Source organism: Eublepharis macularius, chromosome 14, assembly GCF_028583425.1.
Source record: "Eublepharis macularius isolate TG4126 chromosome 14, MPM_Emac_v1.0, whole genome shotgun sequence".
NCBI classification, from domain to species: domain Eukaryota; kingdom Metazoa; phylum Chordata; class Lepidosauria; order Squamata; family Eublepharidae; genus Eublepharis; species Eublepharis macularius.
Window position 1 is genome coordinate 19,954,692 of NC_072803.1, and position 27,674 is coordinate 19,982,365.

General features: G+C 44.8%; 1 protein-coding gene across 6 annotated transcripts in view; it reads left to right on the plus strand.

Annotated features, from left to right (window-relative positions):
- ROBO3 (roundabout guidance receptor 3) overlaps positions 1-27,674 on the plus strand; it is a 226,761-nt gene that overhangs the window by 161,653 nt on the left and 37,434 nt on the right. For all 6 annotated transcript variants that reach the window (XM_054997456.1, XM_054997460.1, XM_054997461.1 and 3 more), the window contains 3 exons: positions 3,683-3,807; positions 5,512-5,683; positions 21,626-21,831. In XM_054997456.1, coding sequence (XP_054853431.1) covers positions 3,683-3,807; positions 5,512-5,683; positions 21,626-21,831 — 503 coding nt within the window. The remainder of the gene's footprint in view (positions 1-3,682; positions 3,808-5,511; positions 5,684-21,625; positions 21,832-27,674) is intronic.

Sequence of the window (27,674 nt, forward strand, 5' to 3'; positions counted from 1 at the left end):
GTGGTTCCCTCCCCTGGGTGGGTTTCTTGACCTGACAGGCTCCACCTGGCTGCCAAACTCGATTACTTAACCCAGTGGCTGCGCCCATGCCCTGCCAGTTTTGGACATGTCCTGGCTAGGCTGGTTCATCACAAGCTAAAAGATATTCAACAGCTGCCTTTATAAACAACATTTTAGTGACCCAACATAGCTGTCTATAATCTTTGTCTATTTGAGGCCAACTCCTATACAGACACTTATGGAGATGCTTTTGACAAAACTTTAGTGGGTTGTTGATTCAGTTCCCAGCTATGCTCACGCTATGCATTCAGATGTCAGCGTGCTAAAACCAAGGATGAATGGGGCTGCTAAAATCCCCGTCGCCATGTTGCCAGAAGGCTCTTGAAAACTCTCTGTGGCAGCCTAGGAAATGAATTACTCTTCTGTCCTTGAGGATGAGGTTTCAGAAGCCTCCAGATTATGGGAGAATGTTTCACTTTTGGGGACGCTTCAAAACAGCCAGTGTTGTGTATAGTGGTTAGAGTCGAATGACCCAGAATCCATTTCCCACTCATCCCTGAAATTTACTGGATGATCTGGCACCAGGCACAACTGCCAACGTAGCCTACCTCGCAGAATTGTTGTTGCAAGGATAAATTGCCTGGGAAGAAATGTTCACTACCCTGAGCTTCCTGGGAGAAAAAGTGGAATAAAAATACATATCTAGAAATGTATGCCCCATACTTACCAGTAAGATGTGTTTGGCTACAACTTCTTGATGAGGGTTCACTTGGAGGCAAACCTGGGTTTGCTGCTGCACCATGTAGTGTGTGAAAGGACACTTAAAGACAGGTTCAGGTGGGTAGCCATGTTGGTACTATTGAAGAGCAAGATCTGGGTCCATTAGCACCTTAAAGACCAACTTGATGTTCAAGGTATGAGTTTTTGAGAGTCAACACTCCCTTCGTCCTTTGTCATACCTTGGACATCTAGTTGGTCTTTAAGGCGCTGTTGGACTCGGATCTTGCTAAAGACAGCTGCAAGCCATTCTGACTGGCTCCCTCTCTTCCTCTCTCTGGTTCCAGAAGGAAAGGGGGGACAGGTAGCAGAATAACAAGCAATGCATGTCCTCTTGGACTGTACAGATGGCAAGATGTGCCTCCCATATCTCTCTTACATGTACTGGGAAGCTTTCATTCTCTTCACCTTTGTACCTTCTAAAGGATGAAAGGAAGCAGGAAGGGTTCCCTGGATGGAATCACTTGAGCAGAATAATAATCTGCTTCACGTTACTGTCTTTTTTACAGTTCAGGGGGGTGTATAGTCTGTGGGTGCAGGTGGTTTTGTCTCTACTTGGAAGTGGGTGGAGATGAAGCCCATCTTGGCTGCTATGGAGACTGGCCTGGATAAAGTGATGGGTCTGCACATATTGGGAAGAAGGACATGATTTTTCCAGTGCACCAAGTTGGACAGGTTGTCTCTTTTTTTACAGATGTGACCTAATGAGAGCAGTAATAATAATAATTTGATTTATATACTGCCCTTCAGGACAATTTACCGCCCACTCAAAGCAGTTTACAAAGTATGTTATTATCATCCCCCAAACAATCACCCTGTAAGGTGGGTGGGGCTGAGAGTTCCAAAGAGCTGTGACTGACCCAAGGTCTCCCAGCTGGCTTCGAGTGGAGGAGTGGGGAATCAAACCCGGCTCTTCAGATTAGAGTCCTACCACTCTTAACCACTACACCAAACTGGCTGTACATAGAATTGAGTTAAACAGGTAGAACATTATTCTGGTATAGCGTGCAGCTGCCCTGTGGAACTCTGTGCCACTGGAGAGCAGGCTAGCTGCTTGGGTGTTTTTTTTATACAAGTGTAGGCGCATAAAGAATGATGCTCATGGATGGGTTGTTGGCAGAACCAGATCCACTTTCAATAAATATTTTGTGGGTTGTGTAGAAAAGATTAGTGTTTTTTCTGTGTATCATAAATCTCCCAGGCTCCCTTCTCCATAAATATCTTTCCTTGGAAACTCTAGGAAAAGGAGTTCCAAACACAGTTGAAAAGATTTCCTAACTAAGCCAGTTCAGAAGCTGGAAAAGGAAGTCCATTGCAAGTCCATTCAATCCCAGGCAGTGGGACTTGGCTTTGATTCCAAATTATATATGTGCAGATCCCACCCCCAATTTCTTGTGGCAATCAATAACAAAGATAAGCAGGCCCTCATTCCATAGAAATTGCTCTGGAGGAGATTTAGTTTCTGGGGGAAAGAGCTAGTTAATAAGCTGCCATGTGTGCCCGTGCACACACAACACCCCTCTCCATTAGCATGCGGGTAAGCTAGCAATCTATAACTTCATTAAAGTCAGGCGTGTAGCACCACAATAGTACACCTGAAGATCCTTTTTATAGCGCCTGGTGCCCCATAAATACTTTACAGCTCTGCAAGAAAGATGTGTATTGTCTCTCCCTCCTTCTTTTGGGTGGCTGGAAGGGGAGGGCCGAGAGGAGATAAGGCGGGCGATTTGCATTTGTAAAACCCGATGTCATTTGTCTTGCTCGGAGAGGAAAGAAAAGGTTCTAAAAACCAGCCAGAGGTGTTTGGGGAGGAATTTAAATCTGCAGCATTATTTATGGCTGGGTGGCTGATTTAAAGGACTTGTTCCTTCCCTGTCTTCCTCTGTGTCACTCTGTGCCTTCTTCCATTGCAAGATGATCTCTTTTGCATGTATTTATGGGCTGGCTTTTTATTATTATTGTTTTAAACCCAGAGCTGTCTGGAAGCATATTAACATGTTTGATTTCCACCCCAGTGTTACGGCTCGCACACACCGATGCTCTGAACGGTTCCCTCCTTTATCTCTTCCCTTGTAAATGCCTCTATCTGTTATTGTTTAAAATCTTCTAGATTGCACCCATGGGAGCCCATGGTGTAAAAGCAGGTGTTTCCGCTGTCAGTGAGGCAGAGCTGGACAGATAGGGGTCAGAAGTGGGGTGCACAGCTCCTTCGCAGCAAAACCCTTCCCAAGTCCATTGCAACAGGCCCAGTGGGTCAAGCTGGATTAAAAGATAGTGAATGCATTGGAAATATTTCTTCGGTGCTGCTGCAGCCACAATGCAGCGAGATTGGTTAAGAGAGAAAAAAATGAAAAAATGATCTTGGTACAGGAGTGTGCAAGCTTCCGGGCTACACAGGAGCCTTGTTCAGGAATTCAGAGTGGACATTCACATGTACACAGGTCTGCAAGGAGCCCTGTGAACATAACAAAATTTACACATGGTAGGAAAACTGTAAAAGTCAGAATCTCAATTGCGCATAGAAACCTGCGCTCATATGCTCGTATGCAGGAAGTGCTTCACCTCAGATGTTCTTCTGTGTTCACAATCTGCTTCCACATAGAGCTGCAGAATGTGCCATAGCAGGAAGCAGTGGGGGAGCAGCGTATACACACACACATCATGATCGCACACTACTCGCTGCAGGGGAAAAAAGTTATTGTGAAAAGACAATTAATGCATTCCAAATTTGAGTTTCCATGGAAACGTTTTTGGAGGCCATGTCTCTCAATGTTCCTTTTCCCTCACACCATTGTTTCCTCGCCCCCACCGCATGAGCTTCAAATATGCTACAAAAAGATACTTTTTTTCCAAGGGTCAAACCTGTCCGTCTTTTGTTTTTCTTCTGCTTCTTCTTGCCTCTCAGTTCCTCCTCAGTTAGTGACCCGACCTCGGGACCAGATTGTAGCACAAGGCCGTACTGTGACGTTTCAGTGTGAGACCAAAGGAAACCCACCGCCAGCCGTCTTCTGGCAGAAGGAAGGTAGCCAGGTAGGTTCACCGTTGCCCTCTGCTTCCTGCCTGTGAGTGTTTGTGTATTTCAATAAGGTAAAACTGGAGGATGCAGTCATGACACTGGATGAATGAGTCCCTGTGCGGAGCAAATACAGCCACCCTTAGACTAGCTTTGATGTGATTCTCTGTTGTTGCCCCTTCTGCAGTGAACTCATGGAAGGTGCCAGCAAGATAATTGTGACTGCTGATTGCCTCTTCAGAGGGATGGAGCATTTTGTTCTTGTGTGAGCTGTGGATTAGAGCAGTGTTCGATGTGGCAGAGGAGAGGAGATTCTCCTAGCTTTCTGTAGGGCGTCCTCCATTTCCTTTGGCTTTCAGAAGGCCATGAGTGGATCAAAGTCATGAAATGTTGTGCACTATCTTGAGTTTATCAGATGGAATCCACATGGGTGGTGAGCAAGATTCGAGTCCAGTAGAACCTTCAAAACCAATAAGACCTCCAGGGTGTAAGCTTTGACGCTCAAAAGCTTATTCCCTGGAAGTCTAGTTGGTCTTGAAGGTGCTACTGGACCCAAATCTTTCCCTTCTACTGCAGACGAACACAGCTACCCACCTAAAATTATCTTTGGGGGGTGGGTTACAGATAACAAAATTCTCAGGACCAGGCTTGCTCTCAGAGCATATATCCCAGCCTGGCGACCCAAGCAGAGCAGGAGCAGATATGCCCATCCTGGAGATGCCACCAAAACCAGCATTCCCACGTCATGTTCTCTCCCTCTTTCTCCCTCACACCACAGCTTCTTCATGTTTAGTTATGCTATACACGTGACATCCCATTGGGAGTTTTCCCACCCCTCCAGTGACAGTCACTCCCTCGCAATCTGGAAACTAAATAATGTCATGCGCTCTCCTCCCAAAATGAAAAGACAGAGGTTTGAAAGTGCAAACCTGAGACACCTCCTTCTGGGGAAGTTTCAGACACAGTGGCCGTTCCCACACGGCTTACCTGAACCCAGAACGCTGCGCAGCATGCCGAAAAAAACGCGGAAGATCGCGTTTTCTCTCGCGAGTTTTGCGCGATGTTGCGCAACATCGCTCAAAACTCGCGAGAGAAAACGCGATCTTCCGCGGTTTTTTCAGCATGCTGCGCAGCGTTCCGGGTTCAGGTAAGCCGTGTGGGAATGGTCAGTGTCTATGCTGTGCATGTGGAAACTATAGAAGTGTGGAAAATACATGAAGCTGCCTTATATTGAATCAGACAATGGGTGTGGCTATTTTTGCGGGCTGGCAAGGGAAGAGGTCTTTCGCATCACTTACTACCTGATCCTTTCAACTGGAGATGCTGGGCATGGAACCTGGGACCTTCTGCCTGCTAAGCAGATGCTTTCCCACTGAGTCACAGGCCCTCCCAATAGAATAGTGGCTGCTGCGTTACTCAAAAGGAAAGCATTTTGGGAAACAGCTGTTCCAGGAGTAGAAACTCAGATGGCACTGCAGGGCATATTGTAAATGCAGTATTGATTGCTTGTTTGTTGCTGTTTTATAGCTTGTGATGTTGTTTTAATCTATTTTACTGCTTTTAATCTCATACCGTAAATTGTTTTGAAAGCTTTTTAAAGTTACAGTGGGGTACATAAAAGGTATCACGAATAAATAACAAATAAATATCCCCGCTCAGCCGTTACGCCTCATGCAAAGGATAGGCATTCAGGAATCCCATTTCTCTTTCCTTTCGGTCAGATCCTGCTTTTCCCCAGCCAGCCCCCTCAGGCCATGGGACGTTTTTCTGTCTCTCCAAGTGGTGAGATGACCATCGCAGATGTGCAGACCTCAGACTCGGGCTACTACATGTGCCAGGCCATCAGTGTGGCAGGAAGCATTCTGGCAAAAGCTCTGCTGGAGGTGGAAGATGGTGAGTTCTCAACTGAGCGGTTTTTCACAGTCACACCAAGAGCAGGCTGGAGGGAAGGGGCCAGTTGACGTGGGGCTGAAAGGCCAAGCAAACCTCCCCCGGGGAATGTATATCCTGCTTTTGTTATTAAAATGCAGCATCCCAGAGTTTCTCCCAGTGCAACTGGGTGGATTTAGAAGGGTGTAGCTCCGCTTAGAGTTGTTCTGTCGCTCGTGATTCTACAATACTGCGGTCCCATGATCTCATTTCATTTCAGTCTCTGCAGGTCATGGGAGTGGTTTCTACCCTAAACTAGGGGGCAGAGTGTTTTCTGTTACTGGTTTGGGTTGAGTGGGGCATAAATGACAAACCCGTTTTGTAGAAGGTCACTATACAGGCTCAGTTCACAGGATCTTCCAAATCATTATCTGAGGGATTAGAAATAAGCCTTGGGTTCACAAGCCTCCTTTCCCCTCCCCTCTCCTTGTTCCTCTCTCTTGTGTGTGGCTTTGCTCTCTGTTTCCGGCTCAGCAGTAACCACAATTTACTGTTGTTTAAGAGCTGGAAAAAGTGCAGGAAAAAGGTAACTAAAATGATCATGCGGGTGATGCACTTGCCCTTTGAGGCATCTGGGATTTTTTAGGTTAGAAAAATGTGATGGATGAGTGACGTAACAGAGTTCTGCAAGCTTATGCAGAGAATAGAGAGAAACTTTCTCCTTCGCCCGTAATATTAGAACTCAGCAGTCACCTCACACCATAGATAATAGAATGGTGGAACTCCCTGCCACAAAATGTGGTGATGGCTAGTAGTTTGCAGTTAAAAGGGAGTTGAACAGATTTATGGAGGATAGATTTGTTGTTGGCTATTAGCCATGACACTCAAATGGACCTTCTTGGTTCAGAGATGGGATGCCTCTGATTGACAGATGCAAGGAGCTGTCAGTAGGTGAGGGCTGTCATCTGTGGGCCTTACTTATGGCCCATCCTGTGACATCTGACTGGCCACTTTTGGGAATAGAATGCCGGATTGTATGGACCATTGCTTTGATGCAGCATAGCTACTCTTACATTCTTATGTAACATAATATCTGAATCTGCAAACCACAGTTAGCACATACAGTCTGAAGGAGAAACCATGGCATGCTTTCTCATTCTGGTTTGGAGGGCAAGCACTAACCACAGTTTTTTGAAATCAGATATCACAGCATACTGTGATTGCCAGTAAACAGAGAGATGCAGGCTGGCTTCATGCAAGAGCGAAAGGGGGAGGGCGTGAATCCGGGGCATATTGTGATTTAATGAGTGGTTTGACTTGAGCATCCTGTAACCATTTTGTTATATTTAAGTAGTACCTGAGCATCTTTGACAAAAAAGCGTGGTTGTTTAGGTTCTGCTCCCCTCATATCTTTGCAAATCTTACTTACTTCATTTATCCCCCAAGGGGGATCCAAGGTGGCTCTCCACTTCATCCTCACAACAACCCTGGAAGGTAGATTAGGCTGAGAGTGTGTGACTAGCCCAAGGTCATCCAGCAAGCCTCCATGGCACCACCAGCACTCTAACCACTACACAATGCTGCCTCTGTTATTGCACAATTGTTATAATTGTCATTGCTTTATTCAGATAAACATCTCGCCTTCATAACTAACCAAATGTTTTTTTAAAAAAAATAAGTCACAGCTAACAGGACCTACAACCTCAGATTCAAAAATACTTTTCAAAAAGAACATAAATAACTTGGCAGAACTCCAAAACGTTCTTCTAAAATAGAGTTGTTTTTCTCTTGTTTTAAACTGATATCTGGAAAGTAATAATGGAGAAGGGGGGAAAGGGAGGCATCTTTAACCCCCACTCCCACAAATCCCAAAGATTTGTCCGCTGCACAAGACTTCAGAGTCCCGGGAGGCCTCAGTTGCTACATGTGGTGGCATAAATATCTTTCTACCTAGACCAGCGTGGATCAGGGAGCAGATTCACAAAGTGCAGCTGTCTAAGGTGTGCATGAGTGAAGATTAAATTGTCGTGAACATAAAAAAATAACAGATGAAACAAACCTGGGCAAAAGAGACAGGAAAGAAATTTTGTGGATGGGGCCACAGGCAGGGCCACCAGGTCCCTCTGTCCTCTCAGTGGGAGGATAGGGGCCTGGAACTTAACCTTGCGCGCGTGCACTCCTGTGGTGGCATGATGACGTCACTTTCATCATGCTGGCCACGAGAGTGCTCCCGCACTCTGATTTGGCCGGTTTGGGGCCAAATCAGAGCGCAGGGATGCTCCCGTGGCCAGCACAAGGGGTGGGAGCATGCGCACGGTGTGCACTCCTGAGGTGTGTGCCAGTGGCGGGCATGCTCCGGGAGTTTGCCCCCTCCCGCCGATCGCTCAGCAATTGGTGGATAAGGGGGCAAATCCCCGAGAGTCACCTGGTAACTCTAGCCCAAGGAGAGGTTTCCATGGACCCAGAAGAAACATAGACCTCAAAACTATATGTGAGCCTGTACAGTTGATTCAGTAGTACATCAAAACAAGAGTTAAGAAACAAGCAACGCCATTTCTGAAATGTCTCAAATAGACTGTGGCTTGGTTCAGACATCACACGAAACCGTGCTTCAATTAATGGTTAATGTGATTGCCTGCACCAGGGTTCCCCAGTGTGGCACCTACCGATACTTTCCCTGGCACTCACCGAACATTTCAGAAAGTGGTCCAAGCCATTGTGATTGGATGTTCTCATTCAAATGAATGTGTTTTCATGGCTGCAATAGCAGCTGTAGCCACTGGAGGATCCAGGCTTGTGGCTCCCTTCCTCCTTCAGGCTTTCCTGTTTATTACCCCTTCTCTTTCTCACTCCCTCCCCAACTTGGGACTTTCTTCATTTCTTTTTATTCCCCTTCTCTGATTCTTTGGCAAAAGGAAGGGGGGGGTATTGTGTTTGGTTCTGCCTCTTGTGGCAACCATTTTGGGTTTGGTTCCACCTCTGTGGCAGCCATTTTGGGGTGGCTGTCACCAGTCTGTCCCAAAATTCCAGAAGTACTTAAAAAGGTTGGGGGACCCTGGTATGGACACAGGCTATTCGCCTTCCTATGGATAAAGTATGTCCTTTTGGTTTGGAGATATAAGGGGAAAGGCATATCTCCACAACGAAAAGGACTAGAGATTTTTTAAAAAAAATTAAAGCTGGGAATTCTAAGGAATTATAGAGAGTTATACACTATAGCCATATGTCGATTGCATATAGCACTTTTTAAAAAAACTCCTCTAGTGGCTGAGGGGGAAGTGGTGTTTGGGGAGAGGCTTTTGAAAGAAAATGGTGCTGATATTGGTTGAACCTGCAAAAATGTATACCTTCTCATTCATATGGCATACAAACATACTTTGAGTGCAGTCTTTCAAAACCCAAGTGCCAGGTTTGGGTAAGATCATAGCAAAGTGGAGGAAAACACAGGAAGTGGATTGAGGACAATGTATGCATGCTCCAAAAAAACCCCAAAAAAACAGCTCCAGTTGGGATGCCAAATCAGAGCTAAACCTCTGTGTGGAAGCTAGCTTTGTCTTAACTATCTGTAGTGTGTGAATGCAACCATCCTGACTTGTTGCCAGTCGCCACCCTTGTTGCAGTATAGGTTGGTATATCAGCTAGGTGAAAGAATAGTGAAACCAGCAACTCTCAAGGCACACCAAGATTTGAAATATCATGTATGAACTGTGTCCAGGTTTCACAAACTAACCACAATTAAAATAAACATTGATTTTCTGTTATGTCTGAACCAGGCCTTTCTCATGGCTAGGGATTTGCAATCTCTATTGTTCCTTCTTGGACACTAGGACCCAGTCGTCCCAGCCACCACCACCCTTTGGCCCTGGCTCGGTACATTTTGCTGCATCTTCTACTTTCTCTTCTGCAACATGGTGAAGCATTCTTTTAACTCAGTAAGGCTGAACAGTAAGGCTACTATCTTTCCGCCGGGCCTGTAAGACAGAGTTTGTTCCGCCAGGCTTATGGCTGAGGCTGGGCCTCCACTGGCTGGAGGATATAACATCTACTCCCCTCCCTATGAGAGCTGCCCACCACTGTTCTGAAGCTGCTGCCATGTTTCAATTGCACTGCTGCACTTTCTGTAATCGCAAATAAAAAAAAAAAAAGAGTGCTGCTATTTTTAATATCTTTATACAATGCTTTTAATGTTTTATGATAATGTTTAATGAAATGTTTTAAATGTTTTTAATGCTGTTATCCGCCCTGAGCCTGCTTGCGGGGAGGGCGGAATATAAATATGATTAAATAAATAAATAAATAAATAAATAAATAAATAAATAAACAAACAGTGTCCAGCTTCGTCTTGGGAGCAGGATCTTTTTCAGTGCCATATAAGTACCTGCATCTTTCACTGTTTGCTTTCTAGCAGAGGCATAAAGAACTGCTGGGATTTCTGTACACTGGAGAATGGGCACAGCTGTTTTGTAGGCTCCTACTCACAGTCCTTGCTTTGATGGGCTATTAGCTGATGGAATTTGTTAATGTTCAGCCAAAACCAGAGGCAAATCTTTCTTGGGTGTTTCTTCTTCTTCTTCTATTGCTTCTTGCTGCTAATTTCATTTTGTACTAGTTTCCTTGGCGATACTCAGAAGCCAGAAAAAACATGAAAAGGGGCAAGTCTGGTTCAGAGAATCTTTCCTGTTTATTGCTGGAAGTAAAACTACTGGAAAGAAAGGAGAGGGGGAATGAAAAGCTGAGTTGGCAGATCTTCTCCCCCCCCCCCCACCTTGACAGTTGGATTTGTTCAGAACTGTTCCCCTTACCCCATCCTCACCACCCACTCTTGCAGGCAAGCTGTGCTTTGTCAAAACAAATGATTCTTTAATGAACTGTTGTCAAGTTACAAGTCATGTATGGGGGGGCGGGGGCAGCATTTTTCCTTGCCTGGGCTGGTAAATCATACCTTGGAAACTGAACAAATGTTGCAAATCGCATCCAGTGCCATTAGATGTACTTTGTCAAGTTGTCCAGACATTGTGTTGGAAGGCCCAGTTCTGTACAAAGTCCATGCAGTGTTGCACAAGAATAGGAAGATATCATTTGCATATCACAGTGTCTCTCGATTGACTTGAGCAAAAGTGACACAACTGGTAAATGAAAGAACAAAGATGTCACACCCTTGAATTTGGAATCCATTGATCTGTAAGAGAAAGTTGCCTCCATTTCAACCAGTGGTCTTTTTGCAGCATTGACAGCAGCAGCTGGAACAAAGATCCCCAAAATGTGTACCTTCAGGCCATTAAGACTATCACAGTAGTAATGATGCACGATAAACATAACTGGTTTTTATAAAAGGGATATTAGATCATTTCTTGGAAAAGAGAGGAACAGCAGTAGCTCTAGGAAAGATAATTTGAGCATCTCTCCTAATGTTCTCTAATACTTTGAAAACAGAGAGACCAGAGGCTGGTTTTAATGGTAACATTGGGTGCTGGCAAGATAATTTGATGAAAGGGTTTTTGTGTGTGTGTGTGTGATGTTGTAAACATGTATACAAGAATATGCTGGATAAGGTCAGGCTATCTGCATAATTTGTCATAACCCGGTTGCAAAAGTAGAACTCCACACATGGATCTTCTCAGCATTTATGCACCCAAACCCACACACAGACATCTCTCCAGGAAACTTGTTCAGACAACAGTTTCTTCTCTTTATCCCTACATGTTCAGATCAACAAAGCTTACATGCATGTGGAGGGTTTGGACATGCAATCCTTGCCTTTTGCAGGGTTCATCTGCTAAAAAACTCCTGAATGTGTTGGTATTCTTAAGGGCTCTTTCACACCTTCAGGAGAACATGTGGAGCTCAAGAGCAAAGATAGCGGATTTAAATCCCTCCCCCCATCCCAGTTCTTATCCCAATGCATCCAGTGAATTCATGAGAAGTGACCAGCGTCACTTTGAAACGTCAGAGTGGAATGGTAGAGTCGCGTGTCCAAATGTCATTCCATGTGTGTTGTTACAACAAAGAAGATAATATATTGTATCCTTTGCTGTTAAAACAGTCTGAAGGCTCTTGTGGGAGACACTGGCCCAGCCTGGATAGTCTGTTGACCTGAACCAGCGCCTGCCATATCTGTTCTTGTGCGGAGTGGGCCTTGTTGAACCATTACCTTGTTGAACTAGTGACCTGGAAATGAAAGGCTTTGTACTGTCTTATATGCCTCCCCCAGAGCTTCTCCCCAGAGAGCAATCCTCTGCCCCTGACAGAGTCCCTCCTTTTTTATGACAACACCTGATCCATTGGTGGCAGACAATTGGGAGAGATTAATAAGACAAAGAAGGTTGTAACCCTGAAATCCTCATTTAGTTGCGGCATCGCCAGCTGGGTTTCTACGGCAACAGAGAAGGAACACGATTCTAAAGTCCTCTGGCACAGCAAAGGAGATGCGTGCCTTTGTGTGTCACACGTTGACACTTTTTGTGTCGGTGTGCGTGTCTTGTCAAGCCCACGATCCTGCCAGGGCAGCGTTAACAAGGAACAGGTATGTCGGCAACTCCCAAGTGAGCAAAAGGGGACTGAGGTACAACTTCTGTCTCACCTCAACGCACAAGGCCACGGAAGGAGGCAGCTGGGACCTATCTGATTTTGCGAGTTGCGCCCACATGTCATCGAGTATGATGTCAAGCCCGTTTGTCTGCTGCGTGGGAGATTTGGTGGGGCGGGGAGGGGAGGAAATGCTGGTGATCAGTCTCCTGCGCAAGTGATGAGAGGCAAAGCGCTCATGCTGAAAGCTTGGCAGGTGGGACAGATGATTCCTGTCTGAAGCCAGCTCCTTTGCTTTGATTGATTTTCCCCCCTCCCTCCCTCTTGCGTGCGTTTTCGCTGCTGATTGTTACTGGAAAATTCAATTGTGTGTGAACTCTTGAGCGCCCTTTGTCCGTTTGCTGCTTCCCAGTCGATAGAGAGTAATTAGGGCCGTAAATAACCGGCACAGCCTGGGAGCTCGCAGGGTGGCTGGACAGTGTTGAATCTTGGCCACCTTTGGGGGTTTGTTTTGGGGGGCTAGAAGAGTGTCTCCCCCAGATATCTGGCATGATAATATAGCACAAAATGAACTTTCCTTCCACTAAGGAAGGCAGTGCTGCTTAGTGCAAGCAGCAGGAAGTGACGCAAACTAGCACGGGCTTGACACTTCTAAATATTGGCTTCATTCTTCAGTTTGGGAGAGAAGCAGGAAGGGACAATACACGCTCAGTCAAGTTTATGTACTTTTCTAGTAAAGGAAAGTAGAGATTCATCACATTTGCAGCGTGTTTATATTCTTCACACTCCTGCATTGCAATGCTTGCCTTCGCTACAAATTTTATTATTCTTCTCATGCTTGGATTTCAAGAAAAGGGAGTGGTCTGCCTCTCTTTCCCCCTCCTCACAAGGACCACAGGAGGGAGAGGGGAAGGATGAGAGTGGTTCCTGCCCTAGCCACAGGAGAAAAACTACATTTCCCAGCATCCATAGTGCCTTGAATGGTGTCATAAACTGCGTTCCCACTTTCCCTTCCTGCTAGAGCCACTGCTGCTGCATCCCTTGGGAGGGAAGGGAGAGCATGAGATCATTATCCTTGCCTTGGGTTGTCAGCTGCAGCTTGGGAAATTCCAGGAGATTTGAAGGTGGAGCCTGGGGAGGGCAGGCTTTGTTGAGAGGAGGGACCTCAGTGGGGTATAATGCCATAGAATCCACTCTTCAAAGCAGGCATGTTTTCCAAGAGAACTGATCTCCATGGTCTAGAGATCAATTGTAATTCCAGGAGATCTCCAGACCCCACCTGGAGGTTGGCAACTGTACCCGTGCCATTAATAGCCGGTCCTTGGAAGAGAATTGGGAGCCACTTCCAGTGGGTAGGAGGGGAGTTTGGGGCTAATGGGGAGGGATTGGCAATAAGTCAAGATGGATGGTTTGAAGACTTTCCAAAAAAAAAATGTATGAACTCCCCACCCCCAGTTCTCCCATGTGGCTGATAAATACTATTTTTGAGATGTTTATACACCACTTTTATACACCCTCAGTGTGCACCCAAAATGGCTTGCGACATCATTCTCTCCTCTATTTTGTCCTCACAGCAACCACCCTGTGAGGTTGGTTAGGCTGAGAGGGAGGGTCACTGGTCCGAGCAGGGATTCAAACCTCAGTCTCACAGACCCTTGTCCAGTGTGCTAACCTCTACATCAACTGCTGTGGGAGTTTACTGATCTCTAATAGTAATAATAATAATAACATTCGACTTATATACCACTCTTCAGGACAACTTAATGCCCACTCAGTGGTTTACAAAGTATATTGTTATTGCTATAAAAATCACCCTGTGAGGTAGGTGGGGCTGAGAGAGCTCTGAGAGAGCTGTGACTGACCCAAGGTCACCCAGCTCCAAGTGGAGGAGTGAGGAATCAAACCCGGTTCTCCATATTAGAGTCCTGCCGCTCTTAACCTCTACACCAAGCTGGCTCTCTAATAATGTCCAAAGAGGGCAAGAGTAGATTCGATAGGCTTAAGTTACAGGGACGGGTGGGGTTAGATTTTGGCTCAACAAAGGAGAAACTTCCTAGTAGTCCCTGTTAACAGCAGAACCAGTTACTGAAGTGGGAGCTCTGTGTCACTGGAGGTCTTCAGGTGGAGTCCAGGCAGCCATCTGTCTGGAACGGCTTCGAATTTCCTTCTTTGAAGTGGGGGAGGGTGTAGATGGCCTAAAAGCGCCCTTCCAGCGCTCCATGATTAACTTCATTTACAAGAATGAGGCAGCGATCCTCAACATACCTACTTGGGGGTAAATCCCATTGATCTGAGTGGGATTTACTTCTGAGCGTACGTGCTTGGCATTGCTGTGTCAGATTCCCATTACTATGCAGCCTTTAAAAAGAAAGGCATGCTAAAATTCAAATATGATACAATAAGGCATGATCTGACTGTCAACTGATCGTAAAAAATTGCAATTGATTAATCATTTCTCTTTTAACGGATTAATCAATGAAATAACTGTGCGTGTTGGCAAAATTAAATATAGTGACGTCTATAGTAGCTTACCATTCATTTTTTCAAAGCTGCCTTGCATTTTGAGAATTTTGCTCTGATTGCTTTCTACACTGATGTCCCAGACCCAAAATAGCCTCTTAGACAGGCATTCCCTTAATTCCCAGCCCCACTGATTATAATTCATCTCACCAATCAAGACTGGTTAATCAACTAAAGCTTTACTAGATTTCATTCATAATCAACTTTATAGCTTCTACAGCTTTAAAATATCGCTGTGATAAATAAAGGTTCTAGGCAAGGAGTGTAAAAGATTTACTCCTCTGCAAGGTTTTATGTGGACTCAGCTCTCCCTAAAGATATCTGTTTACCAAGGAAGGTTGCCCCAATCCTAGACAATTCATCAATCGAACCCTTCCTCTAAAAAGGAAACCTAAAACCAACAATAAAGGGGATTAAAAGGACATAAAACCCAACCCTGCATGAAGTGTCAGGCCAGGCAGATTTCCTACATGGGATGGGTGGGGGGTGGGAGAGGAACTGAGGAATGAGTGTAAGAAGTTTATAAGAATGTTAGAAGAACCGTGCTGAATTTGACCAAAGTCTATCCAGTTCAAGTGGACTAGCCATGTTAGTTTATTGTAGCAAAACAAAACAGAAGTCCAGTAGCACTTTAAAGACTAAATACATTGATTCCAGTATGGGCCTTTTTTCCTTTATTTTTACAGAAAGTTACAAAAGAGGAGGGGGGAAGAGGGAAGCCCAATTGGAATAAATGTTGTTAAGGTTTAAGGTGCCATTGGACTTCCATCTAGTTCAGCAACCTGTTGTTTCTCACAGTAGACACATAGATGCCTCTAGGAAGACCACAAAGAAAGCATGGAGGCAAAGACTTCCCCCACTGTTGCTTCCCAGGTCCTGGCAGTCTGCTTTTGAGCCTGGTACACTGCATCTGAACAGGGAGATTCCATGTACCCATCATGGCTAAGACCCACCGGTAGACAGACTTCATGAAGTTCCTTTTTCAGATCTCAAACAACCCTGTTTTTGCCTCTTTGAGTTAAACATACAGGCACTCTGTATTCTGCCTGTATGTTTGCGCCATGCCCAGGAAGCATAATAGTTCCTTGTCTAGAAAACAGTCCAGAAGAAAAGATTAAACCACTCCCTCCAAATGTAATATCCATTTACATTTTTTGTCTTCTCGTTTAAAGAGAAATTTTGCAATAACTTTACCTAATGCCTAATAAGTTGGCATGTATATGTCCAATGTCTACACTTATCCAAGATGTTCCTCCAGAAGAGCAGATTATATATATCTACTTTGGGCCTGTCATGTTATCTAGCCTCTCTGGCAACAAATTCTGAATCTTATTTATGAGTTCACAGTGTACAGTTTGCCACAAGAACCCACAGCTATGTTGCTCTGTTATCTAAAAGAATGTGTCTTAACCACAGATGGGGCAGTAATCATTTATTAACAGCATCTCAATAGCATATCACTTCTCAGTAGGAATCAGAAGTGGTGCTTTGTATAAATGACTGGATTTTGAGTATTTAGAAAATAGCATTGCTGTCTAAACTAATATACCACAGTAGAAGTCTTGAGGTTGTTAATGTAAAATCAGATAAATTCATTGAGAAATGGTCAGTGTTTGTAACAACATGGAATCATAAAGTTAAAATGGGACTGTAGTCTTTAATGTGCAGCGATAACAATGAAATATTTCTGTAAAATTTTTGGTAAAAAAATAACTTTAAAAAATAACTCTTCTATCTTGCTGGGATCCTAATTTGAACCAAGTCTCCCATGCACTTGATGTTAAAAAAAAAAACCACTTGGGAGCTCCAATCACAGAAATCCCAGCTTCCCTTCTGCTTTGGCCTTTATTTTCAGCAATGCACGTGTGTTATTTGCCTTCAGATCATTTTCTGAGCAAATTGATGAAGCAAGAACAAGAATTGCCTGGATTCTGTCTCCACTGCTGGTGATTCCCAGCCCCTATTTTACTGCCACTACATGGTTCAGTTCAAGCATATTGCAAAGCCATGGTTTAATTTATTATGGTTTTCACGATTGTCCAAATGCAGGCCACTCCATTAACTACTGTTAGTTACAGTCTGTCAAACCAGGTTCTTAATCCATGGTTTGAAGCTGGTTTATTAACTGCATTTAATGTTCACTAATGACTTTGTATGATATGCAAACACAGACATCCTGTCCTAATCTTGGCTTGTTTCCTTGCAGGGGGTAGGGGGGTGGGGATGGAAATGTGGCTCAGTGGTCGAGCACCTGATTTGCAAATAGAAGGTCCCAGGTTCAATCCCCAGCAGCTCCATTTAAAAAGTTCAGGTAGTAGGTGACGTGTAAGACTTTGACCTGAAATCTAGAGAGGTGTTGCAAAGGTTTGTTGAGGCAAGCCAGGATTTGAGTAAGTGTCTCCAAGCTGAATTCTGGTTTCATAAATTAACCATAGTTAAAATAAACCATAGCTTTGGCTGGCCAAAGAAAGGGTAATGATATTTCACACTCAATTAATAGCTGTTTCTGTAAATATCTCAGGACAGGAGTACCCTTTTAATCCTCCATGCCCTGCTCCTCCAACCCACCATCCACCTCCCATTTTCCTTTTTGCCATCTGCCTGTGTTCTGGGGTTTGCCTCCATTTGATAGGGCGGTTATTTAGTGTCATTTCTCATAGTGTCAAAGCAAGCCCCCTCCAGCACATCTGATCAATGGCATTGACCCGCAGTCAAACTGGCACCGATGTCAAGCATTCAGAGAAGCACAAATGCTAAGCCCTTCTCAGGTAGGGTGGGGGAACACGTGGTATTCGAGTTCATTGAAGCAGCTGCTGGCTTGCTCAGATGTGTGGGTTACAGGCACACCAAAAACAGGCTTGATTTACAGGTTTGTATCTCATTCTAGGCTGCCTCTCTGTTTTGTTGTAATGGGACATTTGGTTTGATAGGCCTTACGGTCCAGATGATAAAGCTGTTACTGCTGTAATAAAAGGGCACCGCCAAAAGGTGTTGCATTGCTGCTCAAGATCACATCAAGAGAGACAGTCCTTTTCTAAGGTGCAGTCTCCTGCATGCCCCTCAGCCAAGGGAACTATAGGATTCAAACCCATCACCAAACAAAGCAGATTTTGTTGTTTGACCCAAGCCAAAATGTAGCTTCTTAGAAAAATTTGCACCTAGGACTGCTAACCACAAGTTGGGTCCTGGAGTTCTCCCAGAATTACAACTGATTTCCAGACTATAAAGATCAATTCCCCTGGAGGAAATGTCAGCTTTGGAGATGGACTGTATGGCACCACATCCCTGCTGATTTCCTTCCCTACCCCAAATTGTGCCCCTCCTTGGGCATTACTCCTAAATCTCCAGGAATTTTCCAGACCAGAGTCGTCATCTATATGTGCACATGAGGAAAGGTAGAAGGGGAAATGGTATGTGAGAGTCCTAAGCCCTGCTGGCTAGTTCTCTGAATGTAGCCATCATGGCTAAACAGGGGTCACATAAGGGTGATACTTACTTTGAAAAATCTACCTGGAGGGCTCTTGGATAGGATGAGCAAAGCTGATGAGAAGGATGGCATCAGGGGATCAGCTGCCACTAGTTCTGGTTTTGAAAAAATAGAAATGTTCCCTCACCTTTTGAATGGAAATGTCATGACAGAGAAGGAAAGTTTGTTGACATTTTTAGAAGGGATGCATCAGTGCGACACCGAGGTTGGTGCACCCGTTTCCCCCACTTTGTCTACAGCTCCTGTTTCACCGAGAGTTGGAACTGGGAGAAAACATTCTGAAGGTTCAAATCAGCCTGGGGGGGGGGGGGTGGCATGGAGCAACTCATGTGATTTGTTTTCCTGCAGTGTTTAGGTTGGGTATTGGTTGCGGGTCGGGGCTGGGGGGCTAAGAGGGAATATGTCTGGTGGTTCTCAGCAGGGCTAGACTCCATGGTTATGTTTGACCGGCGTTCGCTAGCTCATCCAGTGCATTTTAATGTATATGTAAAGCATATTTTCAAATTACATAGCAAAAAGGGAAGTGTTTTTGGAGAGGTGGGTGAGAAATTATATGCATATCACGGGAATTATTTCCTACCTGCTCTTTAATGTCACTTCTTAATTTCTGTGTGTACATCTGTGAAGCAAATTCCTCAAGTGTAAACAACACGGCAGGCAAAGTATTTAATAACAGCCAAATTGATTTCTCATTACTAGGTCACTTCTTAACGTTTTGTATCACTGGACCGATACGCATTTCTCTTATTGTGTTAAATAATAGTCAAGTCCATAGCTGATGATTGATGTCTTCTGCCGTATTAATTCCACGCGGGCCCCTCATCTCTGAATAAGAAATCTTTAACCGTCTCCCTCTCATAACAAGCAATTTCTGTGTAATGGCTTCTCTTTGTTTGCAATGATAGACAGATAGACAAGACTGGGAAACGAATGCAGGGATTTTCAATATGTGAGCAAAACCGGAGATTGCCTGCCTGCCTGCCTGCCTGCCTGCATCGCTGAGCTTCTGGACCAGCGTGTTTCCAGCATTCTGCCCGTACCCCCAGATACCTTCCTCTGAAGATCTGGTTCACACATGCATATTTAGCACTTAAAGCCTTACATTTTCCCTGGGGTTGGGTGGAGAGGCATATTTTACTGGTGTGCAAAAGAACAATTCAGATAGGGAATGCAGCTTGGAGAGAAAGGGGGGAATAACCTTCCCCCCACATTCACCGCACCATTTTCTTGGCCTGAACCAGCCCAGGCAGGTGGGGGGTTTGCCTCATTGGGGGCTGTGTGTGTATTGATTAGTTACATGTTACTTTCCAGAATGGAACAAATAGCACCCTCCTCAGGCCTGTTTCCATTTGGGAAAAAGCTGTTGGGAGGGAGGATGAAAGGCACACACCCTTTCCTTTCACTCTCTCCATCCCAAGCTGACATTTCACATGTAGGAACCGAGGAGAATCTGCAGTTCATACCTGACTGTTACACAGGATGGAGATCCCAGATCTGTGCACTCTGTCATGTATTAATCAGCTTAAATATCCAGTAACAAAGCCATGAGCAAACATGGGCTCCTAGTATAACTGCTGGACTGTATAAGGTTGCCTGCGTCCTGAGAGAAGGATAAAGTGACTTTGCTGAACTCGCACTTCCGGCAGGATCATAAACTACCGGGCTGGACATGTTCATGAAGAATTGGTCTGTCAACGGCGTTTGGCCTGTATCCTACCACTCCCCTAAACAAAGTTTGAAGCCTACCTCTACCCTAAGGGCCCCTTCCTCCAATTTAAGTGGCTCTTCCTCCAGCAGCAGAAGTTCCTCCGGTCTTAAGTTTCCCCTACATACCATGAAATATGATGGCCAAACAGAACTTGCGTGTTCAGGGCAGTATACCACTGAATGCTAGATGCTGAAGATAAAAGGAGAGAGGACTTTTGTTTTCAAGTCCTGCTTGTAAGTGTCCCAGAAGCCTCCGGATGGCCACTGCTGAAAACAGAGTGTTGGATTAGATGGGCATTTGGGACAATCCATCAGGTGTTTTCTTTCATTCTTTATGTGGTGCTAAGCATTTTTTCATGGAATCGAACGATTTGCTAATTTCCTTTTGGTAAGAATGTTCTGCACATTCCATCTCGGCTGTGATGTGAAAGCTTCCTCCCATAATTTAGTCACTTGCTGAAATTCTTTCCACCCCTTCGGATCAGTCAGGTGATAGCTCAGATGAAAGGTATGTGTTGACACATTTACTGCTGCCTGTAGTTCCAGGGCAGTACATCTCCAGGTAATCAATTAATACTTGCCTTTAATTGACTATTTAATTACGTGTTACTAAACAAGCTGATGGATATGAGTCCCATCATCTGTAGCTACGATGGCAGAAAAGAGGCAAACTGTGATCCATCATGCAAGACGCTTTTAAGATGCTGCAAAGATCAATGTTGGATTTCGGGGTGGGGGGGGGGGGCGTAGAATGGAAGTCTCACAGCCCTGGAGAAATGAGAGCAACCTCTCCGCTTGAGCAAGAGTGAAAATGCTCCAGCATTATTCCCATTGGGCCTGTTTGAGAAATAGCAGGAAGGGGTACCATAAAAGCATAGCATTGGCAAGAAAGGCCAAGAGGAAATGCGAAGTCTGGAGAAGTCATTAGGAACTAAAAAGTGTATTCTAGTTTAAGGAGGTCAAGAAGGGGTGTTTGGTTGGCCTTCGTTGCATGCACTGTCTCTCCTCAACTCTTAGTTGCGACAAAACGGTGCTCGGCCATCGGCACTACTTGTAGAATTAGTGTAATGTTGAATTTACTAACACATAAGAATTATCATGGGGAATCCGCAAGTGCCCATTCACAAGTATTCTCTGGGGATGACTCTTACATTGTGCAATGTTCTACCTGTCCTGAGGCTGTTAGGAAGGCCCCCACGCTTCTATTAATTCGCGAAATGTGCAAAACAGAATAATTCAGAAGAGCATTCTTGTAGAAGGAGCAAAGCTACTGGTTCAGCTCAGAATGTGACTTTTATTAGAAATAAACTCTTTCCTACACTGGTGGTCTTGGGGTCTTAAATAGATAAGTTTGCACACATCGTTCTGGGTTTTCTTTTTCCTTTCGTGTTCTACAATCACAGCCCAAATTGCATTATTTTGTCTTACTAGGAATCTTTGGTGTTAGTTTCAAATGTTTTCATTGTCTTCCACAAGCATGTGAAGACTTGTTTCATTTGATATACCCCCAGTAACTGTTATTGATCCTCTTCCTGGGGTTTGTTGTTGTGTTTCTGTGTTTTCTTGTTTTTATTGAATGGTTTTTGGATTATTTTAAATGCAGTTTTACTGTGCAAATGTTTTGTGTTCACTGCCTTGGGCATCCTGTTTGGGTAGAATGGTGGCATTAAAATGTTTTAAATGAATAAATAAAAACCCATGTTATGTTATTTTATTTTTGCCTAAAGTGACATCAGATCGTATTCCACCCATCATACGCCGAGGGCCAACAAATCAAACCCTTGCCATAGATTCTACAGCACAGCTGCAGTGTCATGTGACTGGAAACCCCTTACCCAGCATCCAGTGGCTGAAAGATAGTCAAAGGATTGTAGGCAGCGACCCAAGAGTCAGTCTGTTAGACAACGGAACTCTGCAGATTACAAACCTACAGGTAAGTTTGTCTCCTTCCCATTCTAGACGCAGGGTCTGAAATCTGAAAATGCTGTCTGTTACACAGCAAACCTACATTCTTTTACTTTTATACGGACATCCTTTCCTCTCCACAAAAATGGCAAATGGAAGAAGTAGCAGGGCTATGGCTCAAGGACAGAACATCTGCTTTGCAGGCGGAAGGCCCCAGGTTCAATTCCTATTGTCTCCAGTTAAAAGGATCAGGTAGTGGTCCACATGCCGTGGTCTGGATAGCCCAGGCAAGCTCAGTCTCATCAGATCTCAGAAACTACGCAGGGTCGGCTTTAGTTAATAGATGGATGGGATACCGCCAAGGAAGACTAGAGTGACTGTGCAGAGGCAGGCAGTGGCAAACCACTTTGCCTGCTTTTCCTACACAGCATCTGTAGGAAAATGTATTCTTAAAGTCCTCAAAAGCCCAACTGGGCTCTAGATGATGGCTTGGAGGGAAGAGGGGATCCTGCCTACTTCCTTTATGTTTTCCCAAGCCGGAACAGCTGGGGAGGGGCAATTGCTTCCTGCTGTTTCGGCTTAGAAAATGTCATTCGGAGGCCAGTCCTGTTTCTAGGGACTTTAAGAATGTGTTTTCCCACGGCAGTTATGTGACTGCAGGATCTCAGCATCAAAAAACATAATGTGCAGTTTGGCCCTTAGAGTGATAGCAGCCCAGTTCACATAGCCAACTGTTGTGTGATAAAATCAACATTAATTGACTGTGTTGGTTTTTTTTCCCCATTCCACTTAGTGTCTTGAACTAATTTTGTGAGTGCTCGGACATGTGTCCAGATCGCCATTCATTCTACATCTGGGTAAATTCAGTCTCTCTAGTGAGCAAGCAGGCAGCAAGCACACGAATTCCACAACATAGTTAGGAATTGAATTGCTTGCTTTCATAATTGCAGCAAATTGCTAAGTAATGAAATTACTTGATAAAAAGAGAGCCTGTAATTGCCTGATTCAGAACTGAATAGGAATTGTTAAACACTCCTGAAAGCAGACCAGAGAACAGCTCGGGCGACTGTGTGCTTATTAAGAAATTAATGTTGTTAACTGGCAGTAAGCCGTTTCTTTGTGTGTGTGTGCATGTTTCTAGTGGCTAAAAACAGCCGACTGCCATTTTCTTACTTTTAACAAAGTAAATATCAATAAACAAAGAGCCGAGCATGCCAGTGAATTCCGTTGTGGCCAAGGTTATACGTAATTTGTGGAGAAGAGCTTGATGGTAATTAACCCTCGGTGTGAGCAAGCCTCTCAAAGCCCTCGTTCTCTTTCATGTTCAGCTCCTCCAATGACACATCTTCAGTCTTTTCCCAAAGAATTAAGAAGCTGTCAGCATCTTGTTGTGGGTGTCTTTTAAATAAAACAATGGTACTGTTGCTGATGCCTAAGAATAACATGCGAACAGTGACTGTGTCTCTCCCTGGATGACATGCTCGGATGTTGGCAGGAGACGCTTCCTGTTTTTGGACCGCCTCCTGATTGATCTGCGCAAGGTCAGAAAAGCCCATATGAGAGCTCCTGTCAAGCACTCAGCTGCCCAAATCATTCACCTCACCCATATTTCTGACCGTGAGATGCCCCTCCGTAATTTGGGTCTTGGCCACGCCCAGATCCAGCACAGGCTCCTTGCCTGTCCGTAGCTTCAGAGGTCTTGTCATTGGCATCTCCCCCGACAACCTCTTCTGGTCTTTTATTCAGGGTTCCCAACCTTATTGAATCTGTGGCCTCTTTGGGAATTTTGAGAATGAGTAATCTATGGCATGTTAGGAGCCCCGTGGCACAGAGCGGTAAGCTGCAGTACTGCAGCCCAAGCTCTGCTCATGACCTGAGTTCGATCCTGGTGGAAGCCGGGTTCAAGTAGCCGGCTTAAGGTTGACTCAGCCTTCTGTCCTTCCGAGGTCGGTAAAATGAGTGCCCAGTTCCCTGGGGGTAAAGTGTAGATGACTGGGGAAGGCAATGGCAAACCACCCCATAACAAAAAGTCTGCCAAGAAAATGTTGTGATGCAACATCCCTCCTTGGGTCAGTAATGACTCGGTGCTTGCACGGGACTACCTTTACCTTAATCTATGGTATATCAAAATGTTGGGAATTAGCAAGTGTTTTAGTTCAATCATGAAAGAGTTAAACTGATGTTTGTGTTACTTAGTTAGAAAACTTATTTGCATGTAACCACTTAGCTGTCCAGTGAGTTTTCCCGCCATAGAAATGGGAGTCTCTATGCTTAATGAAGTTGGATAAGGATTCTCTATTGGGCAACCAGTTTATTGGGAGGGGGGAGGCAATTCAATAGAAAGATATACAGAAGTTTATTGCTCTTTGTTCAGTCTAGATCCAATCTAATTTCACTCTCTATGATGTAACAATTCACTCTGTTTAGTTCACAGGCTGGCCAAGATGTAGCCAGTTAGCCATTTCTTATTTTACTCCAGTGTAACCTTTTTATCCTTTTATGTAGTAAAGTATTTTTATAGAGCTAAACTTCAGGAGTGTGTTCTCATTATGCCCAATGTGCAAATCTGCTACTCTGCTACAAATTAAATATACTCTACACAAAAGGGCTGTTGTGGGAACCAATCACAACAGGGCTTCCCTGGCAGCTCAAAGCGATCAAAACATTAGGAGGTTCCACAAAACGTGAGGAGGTTCTGAATTAAGCTTCCTGTAATGGAGGCAACTGCTTACAAATAGGTGCGCCCAGCAGGCACAAAGCTGGTGCTTTCTGGGCCCTTCTGAACCATCTCCTGCTCCTAGTGAAGTGGAAGAAAGCTGGGATTGGTTCTCTGCTTCAGAGAAGAGATGCTTCAGGGAAGAAATAAGTGCATGTCAGGAAGCCCATTGGCAAGTGCCTTGGCAACCATAGGCACTCTGTTGGGGATTACTGCACTGCACCCTTACCCATCACCTGCGTTCCTCTTCCAGCTGCACCATCCTCAGCCGTCTGAAGACTGCTCACTCAAAAGGCTCTGCCTTTTCTCCCTTTCCGTCCCTTATGCCTTGAACCACCTCCCAGAACACCTGCATGTTGTTGCATTTCCTTCATGTACTCCTCACATGCCTACCTTGTCCGTGGTGGCCTTGACGCAATCTCTCTTCCCTAAGCCTAAACAGCTGTAACAGGCACAAGTGCTGGTTCTTCTCCAGCTTATCCGCACTTCCTTCTCCTCCTTAGAAACTCCTCAGAGCAGGAGACTGTCTGCTCACATGCTATACAGTGCCAGGCTTCTAAACAGCGACTAGATAACTGAGGGTTGGACTTATTCAAGAGCTACTCAGGCTCCATCTCCCTTTCGACGTCATCACTGTGGCCCAATCCAATTCAGGGGGGAGGTGTGACAAAGCCCTGTGGACCTTCTGCAGGGGCTGCCGTGCAAATGGGCAAAAGCAACAGCTGCCTGCACACCTGCGTTCTCTGTGGTGGCCCCCACCTTATGGAACGGCCCGCCTGAAGAAGTCAGGAAAGCTCCCACTGTCCTGGCTTTTCACAAACAGGGCAAAATTGAATAATTCAGGAGGTTTTTTTTACAGAGATAATAAGGGTGTGCTATAAGGAAATGGTTCAGAGTTGCTTTGATAAAGAGATGGGGACTTTAGACTATACTTCTATGTATTACCTGTTGCTATGTATGTTCCTACTGAGTAGTTTCCACATCATTTAATGTCATCTCAAATTGCTTAAGCTTTTTTTCAGCATTGTATCTGTCTATCGGATTTTCTGCTTGTTTTCAACTTCTGCAATCTATTTTGTTTTGTCTGTATGGATCATGCTGTATAATCCACCTTGAGTCTCAGTGAGAAAGGTGGACTATAAATAACAATAACAACAAAACAACAACAGTAACAATAACAACAATAACATTGCCCTTTCTTATCTAAAAGCAATGCTTTTGGTTGTGAGGGATAGATAAAATTACAAATGTGAAGATCTTTGCCTAAGAAATGCTACAGAATTAGCCTTCTAGGGCTGGGATGCCTCAAAATCCTCATGCAAGGAGCTTGTATTAGTCCAAAGGAATTTTTGTACATTGCAAGGCTTTGCATGAATAGAGGGCAGTCGGGAACAAGAAAAGAGGATGGCAGTCCAGTTCACATTGGCTGAAGCAGGGAACATTGCATCCTCAAAACATTTGATTTATATACCGCCCTTCAGGACAACTTAATGCCCCATCAGAGCAGTTTACAAAGTATGTCATTATTATCCCCACAACAATTACCCTGTGACGTGGGTGGGGCTGAGAGAGCTCCGGAGAGCTGTGACTGACCCAAGGTCACCCAGCTGGCTTCAAGTGGAGGAATGGGGAATCAAACCCGGTTTATTTAGTACATTTTAGTGTACATTAGTACATTTATTTCTAATGCATTAACAAAATAATAGTACTTTTTATTACCATTAAAATAATCATGCTCAGCCAGTATCTTTACAACAACTCTTTAAGGTAGGCCAGAATATTTATAGCTCTGTATTATAAATGCAGAACTTGTATTGAAAGACAGTCAGTCCTGCCCATGCTCACATTGTTTTTTTCCCTGTCTACGCCTTTCTCATTTTCCCTTTGTCAGCTAGTCGTCAAAAGTCACATTTCTTTGAAAACTTGGAACCTCCACAACACAGTGCATTGTGTATAATAAGCACTTGTCTAGCGGTGCGTTAGATTTGCATAATTTAGCTCTAGGAATGTGGGTTTTCTTGGCACATGCATTTTGGCCTGGGGAATATAAAAGGCACAGGACTGAAGTTACAGGGAAGAGGTGAACATCCAGAGGCAAAGGATTTGAGGCGGAGGCTTTACCGGATAGTATGTAGCTCTCTCTGCAATCCTGATCACAGTCCAGCCTGCCCCTTTGCTGCACCAGGGTTGGATCCGCCGTCGGGGTAACATGGAGGTTATTCATGAATTACTTATCAAAACACAGAACTCACGCTAAACATTTGTTTAAAAATTGATGCCGGCAGTCAGCGGGGAGTGAAATATTTCACGTTGGTTTTGTGCTTTCATTGTGTCAGAGTCAGAAGGTTAATGCACCAGCCAGGTCCCAGTGCGCCTAATAGCATCATTTTATAGCAGTTGTGGCTCTTTGCCCAGGAAAAAATTAGAGCTGTCAGGTGGATTGGAGGACTAGTATGAGTTAATGGTCCCCAAGGATGGGCCGCCTCATCAGGCCACTCTGATTCATGGGGAAAAGTGGGGCAGTGGTTCTTGAGCCTCAGCTCAGAGCCCACCTGGTGGGAACATTAACGTGATCGCCTCTCTCGCCTCTCAATTTCCCATTTTGCCATCAGCAGAGCAAACTATGGTCCCCTCCAAGATGCCAACTTCCTCTTCCTGTGACAAGCTCTCCGGAGAGAGGATGTTGTATGCGGAGTCTTGCCAACCCCGCAAACTCCAGTGTTGTGGGAAAGGAACCCTTCCTGCCCATCCGACAGCCTTCGGGATAATTTTCACAAACAGTAAAAGACATGGGAAACATGTCCAAGCTATACAGTTTTAGACAGCTAACGTGAATGAGTACTGCTCCACCACCACGCCAGATTCCTCCAGGTAGAGAATCCATCCTGGAAAGGCGCAAGAACTGGCCGCAGCTCTCCGTGCTCTGGTTGTATCCAAATGAGTCTGTTGCTGTGGACTTGAGTTGGGGCTGCCTTGGAAGACAGTTTGAAACATTCGTCCAGAAGTGGTTTCTGACGAAGGGAGCTCTGGCTCTTGAAAACTTGCACCCTAAAAATCTTGTTGATCTCTAAGGTGCCACCAGACTCAAAGCCTTCAGTCCCCGATGGATCTGTGGGGCCACTAATTGTGAGGCTGGTGTTGAAAGAGTACGAGTG